This window comes from Phymastichus coffea, unplaced genomic scaffold, assembly GCF_024137745.1.
Source record: "Phymastichus coffea isolate CEN01 unplaced genomic scaffold, Cenicafe_Pcof_1.1 PCOF00098, whole genome shotgun sequence".
Taxonomy (NCBI): domain Eukaryota; kingdom Metazoa; phylum Arthropoda; class Insecta; order Hymenoptera; family Eulophidae; genus Phymastichus; species Phymastichus coffea.
Genome location: NW_026706909.1, coordinates 106,390 through 127,371, shown reverse-complemented (window position 1 = coordinate 127,371; position 20,982 = coordinate 106,390). Strand labels below are relative to the sequence as shown.

The 20,982-nt window shown below is 46.2% G+C and overlaps 2 protein-coding genes across 6 annotated transcripts; one reads left to right on the top strand and one right to left on the bottom strand.

Moving 5' to 3' along the window:
• Positions 1-756: 756 nt before the first annotated feature.
• Positions 757-19,869, bottom strand: LOC131669969 (sodium-dependent neutral amino acid transporter B(0)AT3). Of its 4 annotated transcripts, none has more exons than XM_058945209.1 (13): positions 19,852-19,869; positions 16,098-16,393; positions 15,488-15,770; positions 14,892-15,007; positions 14,715-14,822; positions 14,562-14,645; positions 13,600-13,872; positions 13,325-13,526; positions 13,050-13,246; positions 5,974-6,175; positions 5,748-5,907; positions 5,113-5,376; positions 757-4,892 (listed from the first exon to the last, which is right to left on the bottom strand). In XM_058945209.1, exons 2-13 carry the CDS (start codon positions 16,281-16,283, stop codon positions 4,685-4,687), a joined length of 2,283 nt encoding a protein of 760 aa, XP_058801192.1. In that variant the 5' UTR covers positions 16,284-16,393; positions 19,852-19,869; the 3' UTR covers positions 757-4,684. The 4 variants fall into 4 exon arrangements, with proteins under 4 accessions (XP_058801192.1, XP_058801191.1, XP_058801189.1 ...); XM_058945208.1 differs by lacking the exon at positions 19,852-19,869 and adding an exon at positions 19,574-19,725; XM_058945206.1 differs by lacking the exon at positions 19,852-19,869 and adding an exon at positions 19,427-19,562.
• Positions 6,183-13,008, top strand: LOC131669966 (ATP-binding cassette sub-family C member 4-like). Of its 2 annotated transcripts, none has more exons than XM_058945201.1 (16): positions 6,183-7,367; positions 7,426-7,536; positions 7,644-7,778; positions 8,189-8,393; positions 8,580-8,802; positions 8,867-9,023; positions 9,098-9,347; positions 9,406-9,600; positions 9,766-10,052; positions 10,114-10,297; positions 10,356-10,759; positions 10,818-11,083; positions 11,142-11,372; positions 11,430-11,962; positions 12,024-12,665; positions 12,732-13,008. In XM_058945201.1, the coding sequence occupies exons 1-16, from the start codon at positions 7,309-7,311 to the stop codon at positions 12,747-12,749; spliced, it is 3,900 nt and encodes a 1,299-aa protein (XP_058801184.1). In that variant the 5' UTR covers positions 6,183-7,308; the 3' UTR covers positions 12,750-13,008. The 2 variants fall into 2 exon arrangements, with proteins under 2 accessions (XP_058801184.1, XP_058801185.1); XM_058945202.1 differs by lacking the exon at positions 12,732-13,008 and having other exon boundaries at positions 12,024-12,197; positions 12,259-12,427.
• Positions 19,870-20,982: the final 1,113 nt, after the last annotated feature.

The window sequence follows — 20,982 nt, the reverse complement described above, 5'->3', positions numbered from 1 at the left end:
TTCTAGGGACACAAAAGAAAGCAAAGATATTTTTTAACGGAGAAAAATATCTTAAACTTCATAATGAAATAAAATAGAAGAAATGTAATGTTGGTTTTTAGAAAAGGCAAGTATTTTTTTTAATCTACGTCTAAAAAAACACTCGAGTTAACATTTCATCACCTAAGTAGCTACTCTTAACGAGACATTTCTAAAAGTTTCGGTGTAATTACCATCAGGTCGCGTGGGCAACAAGGAAGCGGGTAATTCAGACCGTTTGGATGCGCGCTGATAAATGGTCGCTTGTCGCGTGAAATGGAACGGCACGCCGAAAAGTTGTCTCACCAAGGAGATGAATTATAACTTTATCAAGGGGATTTTATTTTTGCTTCGAGATTGAGACTTGATTTTTTTGATTGCGTATAGTGTACAACAAAAATAATTCAAGAATTTTTATGACAAATATATTTCGAGCTTCAAAGAGACATGTCAATTAGCCAGTTTAAGTTTACGATCGCTTTGTTAATTAACAAACGATTAGCTTTGATTCTTTCAAAGAACTTTTGTCAATCTGGAAATGATAAGATAATGGCTCGATCATCAACTGTCATGTAAGGAAGAGTGTAAGGAATTTTAAATACTTTTTCACATATATTTAATCGAAAAACGAAAACAAACATCAGCTTGTTGCTAATAAACAGAAGAAATATTTGAAAATAATTTGCTTCTAACTAGGGCTGTCAAAGCTACGGACAACAAAAGAAATTGGTTTCCCACGTGCGGTATTTATTGTAACATTCAACTGACAACAATATAATATGTACATTATTTCTTTTTTTTTCATTTACGTGTACGCATTATAATAATTAATTCCGCTCTAGTTTATGTATAATTAATTCTGTATCCTCATATGTATATATAATATTTATACTCATTTTGTAATCCATTTCTGTCAATTTGTGTACTCGTAATATCACTCACACTTTAATTGATTTTTCCATGATTTTATCCCTTTGTCTACATCTCTCGCCGATACTTTATTGTGCAAGCTTGTACTACTGACAATTCGTCTTTTCAGGAAAATTTTCTGCCGTCTAAATTGCTTGTTTTCATGTGTATATATCCGGACTGCAAATGAAAAATGAATTTCCTCGCTTATTGTCTCAAATAGGTAACAATTTGTCTAGTTGTTTAATATCTACGAGCGATAGTTTTCTTTTTTTTTTCTTTATTTTTATTTAAGAAGCAAAGAGGCACACATGAAGAAATACATTAGAAAAAGTTCTACGATGCTTATTCATGAAAAACAATTAGAATCCTCTAGTTTGTTGTTTTTTCAAAAAACACATCGATATTCTTCTCATTGCTAATGTGCGTGCAAAACTTTGCTTTATTTACACTCTGCCGACTATTAATTTAAGTTGTGCTCTCGTCGTCGCCATCGTGTGTGTGCAAATCAATTAATATGGCTGAGACATTATCATTATAGATAACAACTGTCTTTCACTGCATAGTCATTATACAAACAACGCAGTTATTGTCATAAAAATTTGTATAGACATTCCTCGTTCGAGCGAATTTTCAAGCTTGATATTTCGAATTGAAAGTTCACTTGGGAATGTTTTATTTTTGCATAACGTAGATACTTTTTTTTATCAGCAGCCGTGTAGCAATATTTCTCTTTGTTTACGCGCCGCCTAGCAGTGTAGTGCAATTTATAACGCATTTTTCGCGCAACTTTGCTGTTTGTCGTCTTGATTGAAAAGCAGATTTGCCGCTGTTTCTTTGGAATTTCGTAATCGAAGCTGCAAACGGCTTTGTATGAAAGTATACTGACGCTTGCAGCCAAGTCGCCAAATAAAATTTCAAATCAGAACGACGTCGACAGGTAAGCGCAGTTATATCCTTTTTAGCACCATCGTTTCAACATAATATTAAGCCTTCGTGCCTCCAGATTTATAACAGTAAAATATTATTGTTGTACTCGATAGTTACAATTTTATTCATTTGTACTGTCGTACGAAAATAAATTTGCTAAAATATTAAAAGCGTATTCTTTTTTTTTTTGCCGCTTAAAATTCGCCAATGGGCGTTTGTTCGTTATTCCTCCAAAATTCTGTGTTCTCCTCAAGGATTCAATATAACATTCAATGAATTTAACAATAGGTTTTCTTATGTGAGCGTGTGTGCGCATGTGTGTGTTTTAAAAAGTCGATAAACGGCCGTTACAATATGTATATATTTAGATAGTTACGCACACGCAGAAAGCACATCCGTTATACTTTCTCTCGTATATGTTCATTCGAAACGTAGTTAAAATATATATAACGTCGCGTGTGCGCGTGTGTGTGTGTAATGTGTATATTTCTTCATAGAGCATCGATAATTAGTGATAACAATTATTCTCATACTCGTCGGATTTTCAAAAGCTTGGAGACTACGAGTACATTGAACGAAGTACTTATTGTATGAGTCGCCCGGCAACGAAACAATATGCGTTCTAATTGACTATGGAAACGATATTCGTTGTAACGCATAATGAAAGTTATCGTGTACACAACCACCAAAAGTTATTATTCGACTGGAAATCGGGTCATCCAAGCTTTTGCTACTCCGACTTTTTGTTTGAGCACATCGATAATAAACTTTTCCGTTAAATCTGCGTAACTGCTCGAATAGGCCTCTGTGATTTTATTTTCATATGGTTATTATAACACGAGTGCAAATCAACGAACAGTGCGTATATTATATATTTTTTAATCTTATTGTCATCTTCCCCCTCGATGCCTCTAATTTTATTGTCATTAGCAATTTTTTCACGTTTATTGTCTCTCAGTTTTGTTTCGTACTTATTACAAACAATCGGGAAATAATTAAAAAATCATAGCTTTTTTAGGCTCAACCGTCTGGGAACGTATATATTTTTATATATTTTTTTTCGAACGCTCGATCGCTACGCTCTTGCAATGGGTTTCTTGCTCGCCAGATAGTCGCTACCTCTATAAATTTACTTTCAACGTGATTTACACTACCACGATGTGCTAATCGATCAGTTCTATGTTTCTGCAGTCACGCTTTTTGTCTCGATTTTTTTCTATTAACAATTGCTGATTTCTATTATCAAATAATTTTCCACCGCACATTCCCGAATCATCGTTCTTCTCTTGTCTGCACGAGTAATTCTAAAATCATACTGCCATGTAAATTCTTACAAATAGAGTCCATATTAAGCATTTTACGTTTAATTATTAACTATGTATCACATTATATTTTGTTGTCAAGGAAATAATCGTCAAAGAATCGAGGATGTAAAAACGAGCAATCGTTAACAAAAAAAATTTCTTTTTTTTTCACTCTGTGGTTTCACTAGACTCATGGAAGATTTCAACAGTGATTTGAATACGGGTTTCTCAGTTTTTCGCGTTCTAGTAATCTTAAACGAACCACATTAACATGTTTCACGCAAGTCGAAGGAAATATAGTTTCTACGGTGTCTCAACATGCGTGATTCTCAAAAAAAGCAACGAGATGAGCGAATGGAAGAAAGAGAAAATTCAGAAAAGATCGACTGTGGCATGTAAGGTAGTGGAGATAACGACATTATTCCCGTATTAATATTCATACATATTCTTACAATATATAAGACTTCACTTATTTTCTCTTATTTACGCGCTTATTTGAAAAAGTCGAAACGGAAGGATAATCAGAACAGAAAAGACGCGTCTGTCCGATGGACGGCTCCTACGACTATTTTGAGAATTTCTTCGTTTTTTTATTTTTATAATTTTTTTTTATCGTGATCGATCGTTCAAGTAATCCTCCAGAACTGAGAGAAGCGATCGTCCACGAAGATCTTCGGTTTAGCGATTACTTTAATTGTATAAGCGATAAATTTTTCTAGAATTGAATAATATTTTAGGGCTTGTTTTGTTTTGCTCTAGTCGCTTCAACGACGTCGTCAGTTATTTATACGAATGATTATTGAGTATTGCGAACGCTACGTAATAATTGATTCATGAGTTTCGCACGTCATCACAATTACGATTAGCTCTTTCTTTCAACATTGACAATCAAGAATTGAGCATGGAGTAAAGAAACGCAGTAAAAGCAGGTATCACAGTGTAAAGATAGTCTCGAAAATCAGGTAAAAATCAGATATATCGGGCGTGAAAGTAAACAACAGTCGGAGAGAAGAAAGAGCAGTCGGGATCCATGAACGTGAACTCGTAGACGAATCTTACTCCCTCCTCTCGCGGCAATCAGCTTACAGTAACAACGTATATATTAACCGGCAATCTACAGCGCCGACGATAAGTTCGTCGGCCCGTTGATTGAAGTCGCGACTCTCGCTCGATAAAATCCTTTCTCTCTCTCTCTCTCTCTCCCTCACTCTCGTGTCCTCTTATTACTTTGACTTAATTGACTGACTGCGCGCTTCCTCTCCTTTTTTTTGCGTGTGTGATGTATAACCTGGAGGCTCACATCGATTTCGCCGGAAATGTAAGCTCCACCCGCGGCATATGTACACAAGGAAAATCAAGACGAATGCAAGGCTAATTAAACTGGGGAAAGTATACGTCGTGGTATTATATTTCTCGGGTGTGTGTGTGTGTGTGCGTGTGTTGAAACTCGGAAAAAAAGGAATGAGGGACCAGTCGCATCCGCGTTACGTATTTTCAGACGACTATCCGGCCCTTGGAGTAGCTTAAGTTATGTCGAGGTCCTCCTCCTCGTCGTCCTCGCGAGGCCCACCGGTGGGGCAGCACAGGCCTTCCGAGCCGTCGGCGTGGATGCAGAACAGGAATGTCTCGGCGAGCGTCACCTCGTGCGGCATTATGCCGTGAAATTCCTTGAGATCCGATGCTGGGAACCAGGCTTTCTCATTGTCGTCGATTATGAGGATGTTGAAGTATCTGCGAATGGTTTTACTTTTACTTTTGTTTTTTCTTTGCTGGTTGAGTTTGGGAAAGAGAAAATAAGAGAAAACGTCAAGCCATTGCAAAAGTATTAGCAGGCAAACGAATTGAACGGCTCGAGCGCATTTTCAATGTCGTTCAAAACTTGGAAACGCGTTCGCACTCTGCGCAAGCGTCGGAGTAGCCGATGTTTCGAGGGAAGCAACGCCAGAGCTACCTGCAAATGCCGACGACCGGTATCCACAATATGGAAGCGAATATGAGGACAGCGATGAGAACGAGTCCCCAGACGGGCCACTCGAGCTTCTTGGTGACGCCCTCGCTGGCGACCCAGGCTTGGTAGCCGCTGCCCTCCACCACGATCTCCACGGCCGACGCCACGAGGATGCTGAGCATCGCCAGCGGGCTCAGGTACTTCCAGCAGATCAGCCAGTAGAGTCCGGGACGATTGCCGGTCATCAGCTCGATGTCGTCGGCGAACCTGTTACAACGCGAACGACTTGTTGGGATCGAGCGATCGGGAAGTTCGCTAGCAATGGCAGAGTCGTCGGACTCTCGTCGTCTCGAAGCGTTCGATCGGCTGCTCTTGCAGTCGCGATCGCGAGACTTCTCGCACGACAATTGCCTACGAGCGTGCAATTGAAAAGGCGTGGCAAGGCTGTCGATCAATGTGTCGTACCTCGGCGATGCGTCTGTCGTAACGTGTGATCAGTGTCGCCGTGCGTGATTACGGACGTGCAGCGTGGGGATCAACGACGATCCGCTCGCGTGTCTGAGTATGTGTGTGCGCGTGTGTCTGTGTGTCTGTGCGCGCGCGCGCAGCGCTTCCGCCTCGACGCTGGCCAGCTTTACCTCTTAATCCCGTACACGTAAGCGACGGCGATGCACTCGAAGAAGGCGATGATGAGCAGGGGAAAGTTGCCACTGAAGTTGTCGAACAGCACGAACACGTAGCTGCCGGCGCCGTGAGCGAACGCCATGGATATCAGGCAGCACACCAAGCATATGCCGCCTGCAATCTCGAGCCAGGTTCGGTCATTCGACGGCGAGCCGCGGCGATGGACTCGTCGCCTCTTACCGGTGAGAATCTCCTTGCGCAGGTTGGGGAAGAGCTTCATGTCGACGATGCTGGTCACCACGCCCTCGAGCGTGCCGAACTGCGAGTCTATGCCCAGCGTGAACAGCATCAGGAAGAACAGCACCGACCAGAATTGCGCGCCAGGGAACTGATTGATCGCCTCGGTGAAGATTATGAAGGCCAGCCCGGTGCCCGACGCCGACTATGCCGTTCCCCGGACGAACGAACGAGCGAACAAACAAACAAAACAAAAGTCTTTCATTGCTCATTCTGGTTCGACGATTCCCGATGGGTTTCGATCTTTCGCAAGATCGTCGTCGTCGCGCGCTCGACGATAACGGCGAGGCAGCGGCTAGGCAGGCAAACAAAAGATACAGCCGAATCGAGCCGTCGCTCGCGAACGGAGTGGCGCCCGTTGCGTGACGCGCGCGGGCGCATCGGTGCATCAGTCGTTCATCGGCACATCTTGCCAAGGGCTCATTAATGCTCGTCGATCGTTTGATTCGTCGGCTGACTCTTCGCCAACGTATCTACCGCGTGCCCGGCACCGTATATCACGATTATTTCCCTTTCCTTTGTCCGTGTGGATTGTAGCTTGTTATCGCGGCAGAATGCCAGATTGATCGACGTTCGCGTCACGCGGGGAGCGATCGGTCGCGTCGAAAGAAAGCGACTCACTTTACGCGCTTCCATCGATCGATCGACGACTCGCCGGAGCTGTGAGCATGTGGAGCATGGCTGGCGTTTTAACTAGCGCGCAGCAGAAATGCCACCGATCGCGACGTTCTCTCTCTGTTAACGATCGCATTAGAGGCTCGAGCCTCTGCGTATTGGGAAGTGTGCAATAAAATCTGATTGCCGCTTTATAGTCGAGCGATCGCTGGGGTCCGACGCTGCGAGGGAGATCGCACCCAAGACGGGCAATCGCGCCATTCAACTTTAATTGGCAATCAGAAGAAACGCCGCGCATAATGGCGCTACTCCTTTTGACAAGCCAGCGCCTCCGCCGGCCTCGCTGTCAGCTGCGACTCCACGTTTCCTCCGCTGAACGCGCGCACACCGAAGAACGGAAGCAACGAGAGATGGACTCCATCGTGTCCCGGAAGTGCACGGCCACTCCGACGCTCGTCGAGGGGTCAATCGCCTCGCTACGAGGCGAAGTAAAGCGAGCGGCACCTTGGGCGATTAGTCAGTGGCGATTCGCGTGGCGGTGCACGCGCGCGCGACAAAAGATAGCGCTGTGGTAGCGCGAGGCGCGGACAGAAGCGGGACAGAAGCGGGCGAATCGCAGTCTGGCCGCGCGACCGAGCGGTGCGGCATCGCTGTCGACGGGCGATGGAGAGGAGGCCCAATCCCAGGCTCGTCGCCGGCCCTTTCAGCCGCCTGCTCTTCTGGTGAGTATCGCGCCGACGTCGCGCCTGTCAATAGTCACGGCGGCTTTTTCCGTTCCAGCTGGCTGTTGCCGATCTTCCGACGCGGCGGGGCCCGCGAGTTCCGGCCGAGGGATCTGTACGAGGTGCTGCCCGAGAACGTCAGCGAGCCCATCGCCGACAGATTGGAGAAGTAAATGCGCAGTCGAGTCTCCGCGATCGCGAGCGCGACCCTCGCGACTGCCGTTTAACGTTTCTCTCTCTCTCTCTCGTGTGTGTGTGTGTGTGTCTCTGGATTAGCTACTGGCGGCTGGAGCTGTCGGACGCAGCCAGGGGACTGCGAAAGCCGAGCCTCTTGAAAGCCTTCGCGAGGACTTTCAAATGGAGCTTTCTGCGATACGCGCCTCACACTTTCGGCCAGCACGTAGTTTGCAAGTAAGTCGACGATCTCGGCGGACTCGCGCGCCACTGCTCACCTTCGTCCGCGTCTCTTCTCGCCCTTTTTCTCTCTCGATATATCGACGACGGACATTTTCTCAGCGCGAAACTTTGTCCCATTGCGTTTACATTCAAGTGCGACTGATGCGAGATCGCACGACGAGTCGAAATTCGCCATTGTTTCTGCATAACTTTCCTGCGAATTGCCTCGACATTTAACTATTTATAAATTTGCCAAGGTTCAAAGAATTATTTGTGATAAGACAATAAACCGTTATCTAACTTGAGATAAAGCCGGCAAGAACTATAAACCAGTATTACTCGTATTTGCGAAAATCGATAAAAAAAAAGCATTTGAAAAAATACGATAAATTATATCGAAGTTATGAGAAAACATTTGGAATCAGGGTATCCCAGCCGTTGTTCGTTGGACTCTTAATTTGGCACTTCGACGAGCGTTCAACATCCAGCATCCTGCAAGCCTGCATTTATGCCACATGCTTCGTCTGCATAAGCGTGCTCGACTCTTTATTCTTCACTCACGTAATGTTCAATTTGAGAAGTATGGGCATCAACGCAAGACTCGCTTGCTCTTCGCTTATCTATCGAAAGGTAAATGAGAATGTTGTCTTTTGAAGAAAAACGCAACCTCACCGCGACGACTGCTCGAGGCACTTAACTTCTCGTATCTTCGACAATCTAATCTTCGTTGTAATTTAGAGCTTTCGGGTGCATATTGCACGTGACAGCTCAAAATAAATAATCCGATAATGGCTTGTCGATTGCCACTGTCGCCAGATCATGAAACTACCTTACACGGCCAAACAACACACTAGAGGACGAATAATGACCCTACTGTCCAACGACGTAGTAAAACTAGAATTTTGCTTTCTCTTCCTGCACACTTTCTGGATATTGCCTCTGCAAACCGTCCTCATCACGTACTTAATCTGGCGGAATGTTGGCGTCACTTCGTTAGCTGGAGTTTTTGCCTTGGTAGCCCAAACTATACCGGTTCAGGGTGAGCACCTTCCCCATTGCCACTTTTATTGTTTCGCGGCACGATACACCAATGCAATCTGCAGCGTTCTGCGGCAGCATCATCACTAAACTGCGGAGGAAGATTGCCATGAGGACCGACGATAGATTGTTGCTCACTGGAGAAGTCGTCAGGGGCATTCGTGTCATTAAGATCTATACCTGGGAGAAACCGTTCGAACAGTTTGTTTTCCAAGCAAGAAGGTATTGTCCAATTTACTGTACCGACGGTCGGCAGTAGCTCTGATCGAATGCAACAATCCGTTTCATCGTTACAGATGTGAAGTCGATGTGATAGCAGTGGCAGCATACTTGAGAAGTGTCTTGTGGTCGGTAACGGCGTTTGCCCAACGGACGCCCGTGTTCTTAACAATAACGATTTACGTGCTACAAGGCCACAGTATAAACGCTTACAAGATATTCACTCTTGTGCAATTTTTTAACGTTCTTCACGTAATGATGGGCTCGTACTTCCTGCGTTCGGTCAATACTCTCTCCGAAGGCATAGCTTCGTTGAAACGCATTCAGGTATGATTCTTCGTAGGTAGCCATCTATGAGAGCGTTAACAAAGTTGTCTTTGTGCAGGAATTCTTGCTTCTGGACGAACAAGTACCAAACGTCCAAACTTTACCAGGCAAAGATGAAGAAACAATGATTGTCGTGAAGGATGTGAGTGCCATGCCGGTAGAAAAGGCGGACGTTGACATATTGCATGATATCAACCTTCGCATAGATCGAACCTCATTATACGCGATTGTTGGTCCAGTTGGAGCAGGAAAGGTAGTATGGTGAGATACAAATGACGGCAATGCTAGAAAAAAAATAAAGCTATCCGTTGAATATAACCACAATGACTGATCTTTCGATTGCTTTCTTTATTGCTTCACGCTTGAATTGTGTTGCTGATTTAATTAATCTTGGCAAGATTGTTTTTGATTGTTGTAGAGCTCACTTTTCAAGCTGATTCTTGACGAGCTGAAATTGAGCAAAGGCCAAGTTCACATTCACGGGAAGCTGTCGTATGCCAGCCAAGAACCATGGCTCTTCAGAGGCACCATTAAGAGCAACATTTTATTTGGAGAAATTTACGATGAACATCGATACGAACAAGTTCTCAAAGCTTGCTCACTTCTGGAAGATTTTGACCAATTACCTTATGGGGATGAGACTGACGTTGGAGAAGATGGAGCGACTTTAAGTGGTGGACAAAATGCAAGAATCAACTTAGCCAGGTGATTACCCAACTCTCTTATTTAACGAAACTTAAGAAAGATATTTAATCAATATGCGTAGGGCAGTTTATAAAAACGCTGACATCTATCTATTGGATGATCCTCTGTCTGCCGTTGACAGTCGAGTTGGTGAACGACTTTATAATGATTGCATCAATGGTTTCTTGAAGGACAAAACTCGAATTCTAATAACACATCAGATGAAGTACTTGCAACACGCAGATGAGATCATCCTTATTAATAATGTGAGTATAATTTACAAAGTTATTACAAAGTTGAATAAAGATATCTTTGAATTCATAGGGACGCATCGAGTACAAAGGAAATTATTCTTCACTGGAAAAGTCACATGAACTTTTTAAAGATTTGAATGTTAATGATGCCAATGATTTAGAACCAGATACAATTGAGAATATTAAAAATTCTATGTCACCTGCACAATTGTATACCGTTGGTACTATTGATGATAGCGATAATGAAAAAGAATCAAAAGAAACAGAAAAGCTAGTAAAGCCCCAAACGAATAGCGGAACGACCGTTTTCAAGGAAAAAGTGAAATCAAATGAAAATAATATAAAAATTAAGAGAAATATCTATTGGAAGTACATAACCACCGGCGGTTCTTGTATTTTGCCTCTCATCACATTCGTGGCTTTCATTATAGCACAATTAATGTGCAGTAGCTGTGATTACTTTATTAAATACTGGTGAGTATCATAAACATTTGAATTAATAAATTATATTTTCAATTGGATTCTATTACAGGACTACGAAGCAATCGAGGTCTTTAAATAATATAACTAAATTTATGAATACCTCGGAAATTGGTGCAACGAAATTAACCGAAAATCTTGACTCGTATACTGCAGTCTACATATTTGGAGCACTAATGATAGGAATCATCATCATGTCTGTATTAAAAATGGTACTTTACAGTACTGTATGTAAAAAATCAAACAGAAACATTCATAACATGATGGCAAATAATTTGATGAGGACACCAATGTCATTCTTCGAGACCAATGATTCGGGTAAGTCGATTACTAGTTTGAACCTAAAAACTGAAAAATTAACATTGATTTTTTGTAGGCAAAATTATTAATCGATTCTCGAAAGATCTGAGTGCAGTAGACGAGAGATTACAAGCGATGACAGTGGAAACAATCGAGTATTTTTTCATTGTAATTGGGGTCGCGTTACAGATAATTATAATCAACGAATGGTCAATCCTAGTGATAGCAATGATGACTTTTCTTTTCTACAAAGGGAGAGTTATCGCGATCAAAACAACTAGAAGTATGATGAGGATAGAGGGTCAAAGTAAGTATTTTTTATCACGCCAAATCATAAATATCACTGGCTATTGTCAATTTTCAGTGAAAAGTCCTGTCTTCTCTCACGTCAATTCTTCATTCACTGGAATCCTAACAATCCGAGCTTGCAAAGCACAATCCATGGTTTGCAAACAATTTGACGCTCACCAGGATAATCACACGGCAGCAGCGGCGACTTTGCAATACGCACTAGTAGCGTACAACTTGTACCTGGACCTGGTGATACACGGATTCATAGCTTTCATCACCTACAGCTTCGTGATCTTTAAAGACAGTGAAATATCAGGTGCCGATGTTGGTTTGGCGCTAACTCAAGTTTTGATGTTGACTGGAATTCTGTCTAGAGCTATCAAGCTGACTGGTGATATCGAGACACAAATGGTTTCCGTTGAAAGATTGTTTGAGTATACCGAGTTGGAGAAAGAAGGTTTATTGAATGATGATACTTGTCAGAAACCATCGAGTTCGTGGCCAAATCAAGGGAAGATTCGATTTGAAGGTGTGTCTTTAATATATTGCCAGAACAGTGTGCCGACGTTAAAAAATCTTAGTTTTGTCATCGAAGCTGGTGCTAAGGTGAGCTCAGAATCTTCATTCATTTGCAGTTATTCTTGACGACTGTTGTTTCTTTTATCAGGTTGGAATCGTCGGACGAACCGGTGCTGGAAAATCATCTCTGATAGCAGCACTTTTTCGATTGGCCAAAGTCAACGGTGCGATATACATCGACGACGTCGACACCGGCACAATAAGTCTGAAACAACTGCGAAAAAACATCTCCATTCTCCCGCAAGAACCGATTTTCTTCTCGGTAACCTTACGTCAGAATCTTGATCCCTTGAATGATTTCGACGACGCATCGCTTTGGTCAGCTTTGCAGGACGTCGAGTTGAATCGAATATTTCAAAGTTTAGACGCGACTTTGGACCAAAGTAACCTGAGCACTGGCCAACGGCAATTATTATGTTTGGCACGCGCTATCCTTAAGAAGAATCGAATCCTGGTGCTGGACGAAGCGACCGCTAACGTAGATGCCAACACCGACGCCTTAATACAAAAAACCATCAGAGCCAAATTCAAGGACTGTACCGTGTTGACTATCGCTCACAGATTGCACACTATCATGGACTGTGATAGAATCCTCGTGATGGACCAAGGTTGCGTTGTCGAGTACGATCGGCCACTTGTGTTGCTGAAGAAAAACGACGGGTTCTTCTCGAACATGTGGATGCAGAATGACGTCGTTTCGTCGGAACAGCTCGCGAGGATATCGGAAAAGGTACTGAGGCTGATTGATTGCAATCGACGTCTACTGAAATGAACGATCGTTGTGCTTTGTTTCCAGGTGTCCAAGAGAGATTGACGAAGTCGCGCGGTAGTTTTAGGGTACAATCAGTATTTCTTTTTATGTTTTTATTGACCTATAGATAACGTACGAGTAAAACGTTGTGTACAATTTTGTATTTACGTGTCCGTGGTAAGTTGATAGCAAACTCATAATTATCGTTTTCTTATTCCCTGGCAAATTCGTAAGATATCGTGGGTACGCGAAAAATACACTATGAATGGTTAAAAAAAATATATTTTTATGAAAAAAAAAGAAAAAAGAAAAAACCATCTCGTCTCGCTAAGAATATGTGGTACTTTTAAGCTGAAAACTCACATTGTCAAGCTCCTTCTCCAAGTCGCACTCCGGAAGTGCCGGCATCATCAGTCGAGTCACGCTGCCATTGTGATTGCTAAAATTGTAAAGAGCGCCGCTGACCGGCAGAGGATTCGGTATCTTACCGCCGAATATACTAGATACTGTTGCGTTTCTGTCGCTTAGGCACTGCTCGTAAACCATTGTCGCCTTGAAACCTTTTGCGGGCAATAAAAGGCAATTTATAGAAATATCGCGGGGGAAAAGACGCTAGCGATCGTGCGCACACCACTCACCGATAATTGAGAAAACGACGATACCAGCAAACATGGAGGTGAAACAATTGGTGAGACTGACCATGATTGCGTCGCGGTAGCAATTATTGTTGACCGGATTGTACGAGGAGAAAGCTATCAAGCCGCCGAAGGCTAAACCGAGGGAGAAAAATATCTGCGTGCCTGCCTCCAGCCAGACGACTGGGTCGGACAGCTTGTACCACTGAAAGGAGGATTGTACGCTTGGTTTTAGGTGAATCGCGCGTGCGACGCGTCTCGCGTGGGCTCGGCCTTACTTTGGGCGTGAAGAGATGTCTCAGCCCGTCGGACATTCCGGGCAGCGTGACGCCGCGGAAGAAGAAGATGATGAGAACGATGTAAGGGAAGGTGGCCGTCACGTAGACGACCTTGCCCGACGAGGCGATGCCCTTGATCATGCACATGTACACGAGTATCCACGCAATCACAAGGGCCAACGCGATTTTCCAATTAAATACGTCCGGCGTGTTTATGTCTTTCGAGACCATTAGGGTCGTGCGATACCAAAAGTATTGCGTTGGGCTACTTTGCTGCAACAGAATGTGTTACGTTTACGAGAGCGAAAATTTCGAGCGGGTCAGTCGTTTTTCGTCATATTTTCCCGGCGCGATCCGATTTCACGGAGGGATTTGTTTTTCATCGCTCGCGGAATGCGCGAAATTGCTGGCCATCCAGTGGATCATGGACGGAAACATTTTTCAGCTAAAAATCGCGATTTTCATGTGTTTCTTTGTTTTTCATTCCGGCCTTGTTTGCCTTCCAATCAATCCGAGTATACTTGACAAGTGGTCTCTTCCATTTTACTGGCCGATCAAATCTCACTTCGAATCTTTTTTATCTTTTTTTTTAGTCTTTTCGTAATTTTCAAATCCATTAGTTCGTTGAAATTCAATCATTTTTCTATTCCAAACTAAGTTTTAGAACAGCTTTACAGCACGCCACGATATTAAAGAAAATATTCAGCCTCTTAGCTTTTTAACCCCCTATAGAGCATAGAATAGTTTTTATTGGAGATTGAAAATGGCAATTTGACATAGTTATCGTACAACGACCAAACTTTGCATTCTCATAAATTACCTTCCAAGCTTCTAATGAGTTCCGTGCACCGAAAAAAAAAAAAAATATAGCGTTCTTGTAACAAGAGGACGGGAACGATTGTCGTCGTTGTGCGCCAAATGGTTTTTTTTTCGGCGATAGCGATAAACAACGATATAATTACCAAGCACTCGGGTTCAGGCGCATAAGAGCCGTTCTGAAAATACTTGTTAGGACACTCCGACCATGGTAGCTCAGACTGAAAGCTCTGCGAACGATAAGAATGAGGCGAGAGATTGATATATGCTTAACGGTCGCGAGCAATGAAAAGGCTCACCTGAACGAAGTAAAATAGGCACCAGGCGATAATGGTATTATAGTAGAGGGCTACGTTAAAGGACACTACAGCGCTACTTATACCTATCCCAGCCATGTACGGAGACACCTGAAAATGCCGAATGAAAAGATTATCAATGAGAAACGGGCATGTAACGGCGATGACGGCTGACGATACCTGATTCCAAACGCCAATGGCGCCTTTCCTGAGGCGCTGGCCGATCGCTAGCTCGAGATAGAATATGGGTATCCCCTCGATCGCCAGCATGATGAAGTAGGGTATGAGGAAAGCGCCTGCGAATCATATACGCCATGCGGCGGGCCATTCGTAGAGTGCAACGCGGTCAGCGCGACTCGACGTCGCGCAAAATCGATACTGCCGGCGCGACCCTCCCTCGCTCTTTAACTCCCTGCGATTCCGGTCGCCTCTTGCTCTCGCTCGCGGCAGCCGTCGAATGCTTCCACGCGTGTCACGTTCGCGTTCGAAATTACGCCCCCCCCCCCCCCCCCCTAGTGCGTCGATATGCTTTTGCGAAGAACGACGATGGCCGGCACATAAATAAATAAATAACGAAGGAAAAGAAGCGCGGAGGCGTCGTTGTCAATCTCAATCACGTGGGCTGTCAACGTGTAACGCACGCTCGTCTGCCTCGAGACGCAGCAGAGGGTCGGCGAGTCGTCGCGCACAAATCCCGAGGGAGCTCAGCGAGAGGATTAATAATAGCGCCGCGCGCGCGCGCCGATTGAGGAGAGGCCGCCGCGATCGACACTCACCGCCGCCGTTCTTCTGCGCGAGGTAGGGAAATCGCCAGACGTTGCCGAGGCCGACGGCGTAGCCGACGGTAGCGAGCAGGAAGGTGAGCTTGCTGTCCCAGTTCTCGCGCTCGTCCTCGCCGGCCTCGGGCTTGAATATGGCCTTGCCCTCGCCGCTGCCCAGCTTCGAGCCGCCCGGAGCCACTGGCGACAGCAACTGGCCGGCGCCGCTGGCCCTGCTGACTTCACCGCCGCCCCCGCCCCCGCCGCCGCCGCCGCCGCCGCCGCCGCCGCTTGTCTTGCTCTGCGGATTTAATTAACACAGCGACTGTAGCGGACTTTTCTTGTGTCGCAGCTGCGGGTACTTTCGCCGAGGCTGGAGCCTGAAAGCTCGCGCGTGATTCGCTCGGCGAGTTGCTCGGCGCATTTTTTCACTGGGATTAACAAAATCCTTCACATCGATGAAAATCGCGCTTAAATAACGCGATTGGTTCCTGGCGAAGGCTGGAGCACTGACTTCGCGACGTGCGAACGAAGATGGGCGCATGCTCGTCAGCCTTCGCCTCGTCCGATTCGTCGGCTATCTCGGCCGCGACTGTATTTGCATAGAGCGATCGCCAACACAACTCACCGCTTTGTTGGGACTGGAATCTTCGAAGGCGGCATTGGTGGCACCGTAACAGGCAGTGACGTTACTCTTGCATTTATCCACGACGAGTCTGCCGCGCATCTCCTTCATTTCCAGCTTATCGATGCTCTTCTGCGGCTTCAGGTCTCGCGAGCTTTGCCGGCGCACCAGATGGGCCGTATTCGCCATTTTGCCCCGCGTTTGACTATTTCGCTTCCTCACCTATCTCCTCTTCATGCAAGCCAACTTTTTAGTAGCCGGAGAGTGAAAGGATCGTCGATTCACCCGATGACTCCATTCTGTGCACGAAGAATTGTTCGGTTGGCTCCTGTTTTGCCGACCCCGTTGGCAATCGATGCACCACAAGTCGGTAAAACAGGAACACAATACGTATGCGAGTCGAATACTGACACTATTGGCAATCTAATGAGCAGAACGCACTTTATGCGATATCTTGAGAATGGTATATTCTCGAAATATAGCAAACGATGTTATTAGAAAATGAAGCCGATACAACTAAATAGCTGCGAATCTTTCTGTAACGAGTACGCTGAGCAGATAACTTTTAATCTGGCGCGTCTCGTCAAAAGAAAGAATAAACGTAGGCGACGTCGAGAGTGAAATTAATGCAAACCCTCGTGTTGGCTCTTCTCTGCGAGAGCATCCGATACCATGGGAGCTAGTGCGAGAAAGCGAGAAAAAAAATATAAACCGGCGATTATTTTGATGTCAGCGTCGAGCTTAATCCTCGCACGCTTTGTGTCAAGGAGCGAACGCTTGGGCTGCTTTTGTCGCGCGAAATCCGTCGAAATCGAAAAGAGCAACCGAGCCAGCCAAAATAATATGGCGAGCGCGTTCAGCAGAGCGCAGGGGTCCATCCACTCCCAATAGCTCGAGGTCATCAATACCGTTCAAAATTCAAATGACCGCGCCGTCCAGTCACAGTGAAGAAGGTGCACATTCGCGAGCGAACGCCGCACCTGCTTTCGTCTTATCACTACGAAGTACCGTGTTTTTCTATTGGTATAATGGGGGGGGGGGGAGGCTAGTGGAAATTTTCATTCGCGACGTGGCGGTTGGATAAGACGTCGTGAAAGAGGTGCGGTGGCCTGTATTCAAAACGATTAAAAAAAACACAGACCTTTTGTAGCTTCTAGCTGATAAGAAAACAATGATAACAAAGAAAAGCTCCCAGATAATTTCGGACCCCCACGACCTCGCTGCCTACAGTCAGCTACAGGCTCTCCCCCATTCTAGATGTTCGAGGGAGGCGACCGAATAATTAGATCCGACTCGTTGAATCAGCGCATCGGCACTTTATTCTCAAAGTCTCCGCATTCTCATCACGCCTCCCGTATCAATTCTCGTGTCTCGCCGTCTCGCGACCACCCCTACTTTTCTTTCTATTTTCGTGTCGAGAGATAAGTCGGTACAATCGTCTCGCCAACTTATTCTTAGCTGCTTCAACGTTTTATGAAAATTTGCAAGATTTATTTACGACCACAGTAAATCGTTTGGTTGTATAAAGCGTTGTAAGCTTGGAATCCGAGCTGGTACAGTTTACTTTGATGCGTTTCTTTTGTGTAATTATAAGTTGTAAAACGTATAATTTCTGTGATTAATTTTGTCACACGTCGAAATTTTTATCAACGCAAAGTTAAATTAAGTTCTCTACGATCTTGTAATTACGAATGTGCGCGATAAATAAAGGTATTTATCAACGACGAGCCTTCTAAAGTATTACATAATTCGAAACTGTAATTGAAAAACTTGTCTTCTCAAGCAAACTTTCGTCCTTTGAAATCCAACAAACGCAAACGAAATCTCTTGTTCAATATTAAACTTCGTAATCAAAAAAGAAAACGTCCGCACAAGCATCCAAACAACAGCAGGTAAATCACTCCAGTACCACGGCCGTTGCTTCATCTTTTGAACGCTCTCTCTCTCTCTCTCTCTCTCTCTCTCTCTCTCTTTCTTGTTCTTCACGAGATATCCTCGTCGACCCTCTTTTTGAATCTATATCACTCGTTGTTTGCGTTCGATTTCGCACGAACAGGAGAAACAGCTGAGCAGCTGGCTACAAAGCAGACACTCGACTAGTGAATTGAAAAAGCTCGCGAACCGAGCTGTGCGAAATTGTACAGCGGGAGTAGCAATGAGACGAAGGGAAAGATCGCGCGGCGTTGACTCTCACGTCGGTGATGAAGCTTATCGCGATACGAATGCGAAACTGCGTCTGACCGAGGAAAAGGAAAGTCGCGATTGAGTCAATACTGGCGCGGTCGTGGGTTAGCGCAGGCAGAGCGCTGTATTCGAGGGACACGCGTGGTCTCGATGCAATTAGCCGTGCCGCTACCTCGTTCGGTAGCAGCGGTTTCGCCTCGCTGCCGACAGCGAGAGCTGCAATCCCGTTCAGGCCTCGTGGCAACCCAAGTTCACTCGATCCCGCCGACGATCCGCGAGCCGCAACGCGGAAAGGGATGTAGCTCCGGCACGCGTACGCTACGCGCCGTCGGCTCCAGCGGTTTGGCCCTGACTCGCGGCCGAGTTTTCGCGCCGGGATTTTCGCGAGAATTGACCGGTACAGAGAAAGAGGCATTCAAAGAGCGCTCGCTGAACTTCGAGTCTTTCAGCCACTGGCCGCGTAGCGTCTTCACTTCTCGGGAGCTCGAGGCGAGAGCAGCGTGCGCTCAACCTCGCCTATACTCGGACGATCCATCGATCGCCGTCGAGGCATAATCTCGGCGTCGTCTCCTTCCGCGCGAGCCGCGCGAACATTCGACGCGACGACGGGACTCACTTATCCCCCGGAAGATACGGAACTATTTTAATTCGCGCGTAATCGACTTGGACGTCCGTCGCGTCCCACTTTTTCGTCCTCGACGTCGCGCGTTAGAAAAAAGTCCAGGCGCAAGATCCGGTCCCGTCCGTCAGCTTCATCAATCACTGAGTGCGCGGGCTCGAACGCGAGGCACCAGCACGAGCGGGGAGAGTCTGGAGTGAAAATTACGAATTTCCTATCGATTCACTTTAGAAAGAGAGCGAGAGAGATAGAGAGAGAGCGCGCGCACTGTCTGCACGAGCAATGCTTGCGTGTGTCGCAAATGCGCACTCACGATGAATGAAGGTTAAGCTCTTCCCTTCCCCCTCCGCCGCGAGCCTCACTCCTCAATTTCTAGCAAGCATACGGAAATTTTGACTTTCGTCTTGCACAACTCGCTCTCTCTCTCTCTCTCTCTCTCTCTCGCCTCTCGCTTTCTCAGTCGTGCGAGTGCGCGTCTGGTCGGACATTGGCGTTTTAAGTCCGCGCACAGCCGGAAAACGATAATAACCGAGAGGCACAGGCGAGAGCAGCTGTCCGCCGACACAAGCACAGGGTACAGCGAGGCTGACGAGGGCGCAGTAGCCTGGATGGATGCGTGTGGCGCGACGCGCTGCCGATGACAACCGACGTCGACGTCGTCGTCGTCGTCACTGACCTGTGGAACGGCGCTGCGCAAGGCTCCAGACTGCCGTGGTCGCCCGTTGCATCCTCAAAGCTCCCTCTCTCGGTTACGACTGCGAACGCCCGCACCGACGAGGGAAACAACATCGAGCCCCCTCTCGCGCTGCTGTGTTTACCCGTCAGTGTGTTTGTTAGGTGTTCCTCGCGTACCGTTCGAGAGGGCGCGAATCATATGGGGGGAGGACGATGTGCGTGGAGTCGAACTTTACACGTTATCGACGACGGAGATGCAATTAAGTTTCTCGCTCTTACTGCGAGCACGAACGCCGACTGACGTACTGGCGGAGCGAACTCGTGGCGTCACTCGGATCGTCCTCGGAGCGGATTACCCGGACGAAGACGCTCGAGCGACCGCGTGCGACTCGAGGACGATCGATCGTCTTGAGGATGATCGCGAATACAATGCGTCCGATCGTCCTTCGGTCCGCCGACGCGCCTTCGATTGACGCGACACGCCGCAGCTAGCCTGGACGAGTGCGGCGAGACGGCCCGCGCGCTAAATGAGACATCGCGCGCGGTGCGACAGGGAAAAACCACCGGTGGCACCATCTACTTCCCGCGGCCGGAAAAGCGCACGGGGAGGGACGGTGGCCGGGGGCGGACGGATTTTCCTGAGAATCAATAGCAAAGCCCCAGCCGCCTCCGCTAACCGCTCGCCATTCCCCTCCCCGCCCTGCTGGCGCGCTACGCCGCCGCTGCACACGTGCAGCTCCGCGCGCGCTCTGCCAAAAATCTATTGATTGCCGCTCTCCTGCAGCTTCCGCCTGCGCCGTTGCCCTCCGCCGCGACCGACTCGCCGAGTGCCATTCGAATTTTCGACCACTCGCGCGCGCAGATTGATCGAACGAGCAGCTTCGGATGCGACTTCAGGCGTACCAGCAGAGTGGATTGTCCTTTTTAGCGGTGCAATAGGCCTCTCGTTAATCGCGTCATGGCGACCCTCGCAAAAGGCGCTGCTTTTGTATTTTAAGACGCAGCGTATATTCAATACTATGCTCATTGGATACGTTTAAAGAAAAACCTGAATATCGCGCGTGAAGTACCTTATTACTCTTCTGTCGAGTGGACGAATTCTACGGTTGTAAACAAAGTCACGCCTTGAATTGTGCATACCAATACTCCTTTCTACCAAGTTTTATTTGTCAGCTCTCAAATTGGACACACTCATTTAGGAAACTGCCAAGCCAAGTCATTAGTGTCATTCCATGGCATGACGGAAGCTCTCACCGACCAAAGACAATATTGAAATATAAATTGAGAGCTTGGCCGTAGGCAACTCTTTACTTTTTATTAAAAACAAAAAAAAAAAAAAATAAGCGCGATCGCTGTGTTGATCTAAGCCTCGAAACTTCTAAAAATACTGGCGCTCGTGTGCTTGCGAAA

Excerpts from the sequence above, each read along its gene's own strand:
- LOC131669966 (XM_058945201.1), top strand. The coding sequence starts at position 7,309 with ATGGAGAGGAGGCCCAATCCCAGGCTCGTCGCCGGCCCTTTCAGCCGC. Across the intron at positions 9,024-9,097 it reads TTTGTTTTCCAAGCAAGAAG|ATGTGAAGTCGATGTGATAG; the intron begins GTATTGTCCAAT and ends TCATCGTTACAG. Across the intron at positions 10,760-10,817 it reads GATTACTTTATTAAATACTG|GACTACGAAGCAATCGAGGT; the intron begins GTGAGTATCATA and ends ATTCTATTACAG.
- LOC131669969 (XM_058945209.1), bottom strand. The coding sequence starts at position 16,283 with ATGGCGAATACGGCCCATCTGGTGCGCCGGCAAAGCTCGCGAGACCTG. Across the intron at positions 15,008-15,487 it reads CGCGCAGAAGAACGGCGGCG|GCGCTTTCCTCATACCCTAC; the intron begins GTGAGTGTCGAT and ends TATGATTCGCAG. Across the intron at positions 13,873-14,561 it reads CGCCTGAACCCGAGTGCTTG|CAAAGTAGCCCAACGCAATA; the intron begins GTAATTATATCG and ends ATTCTGTTGCAG.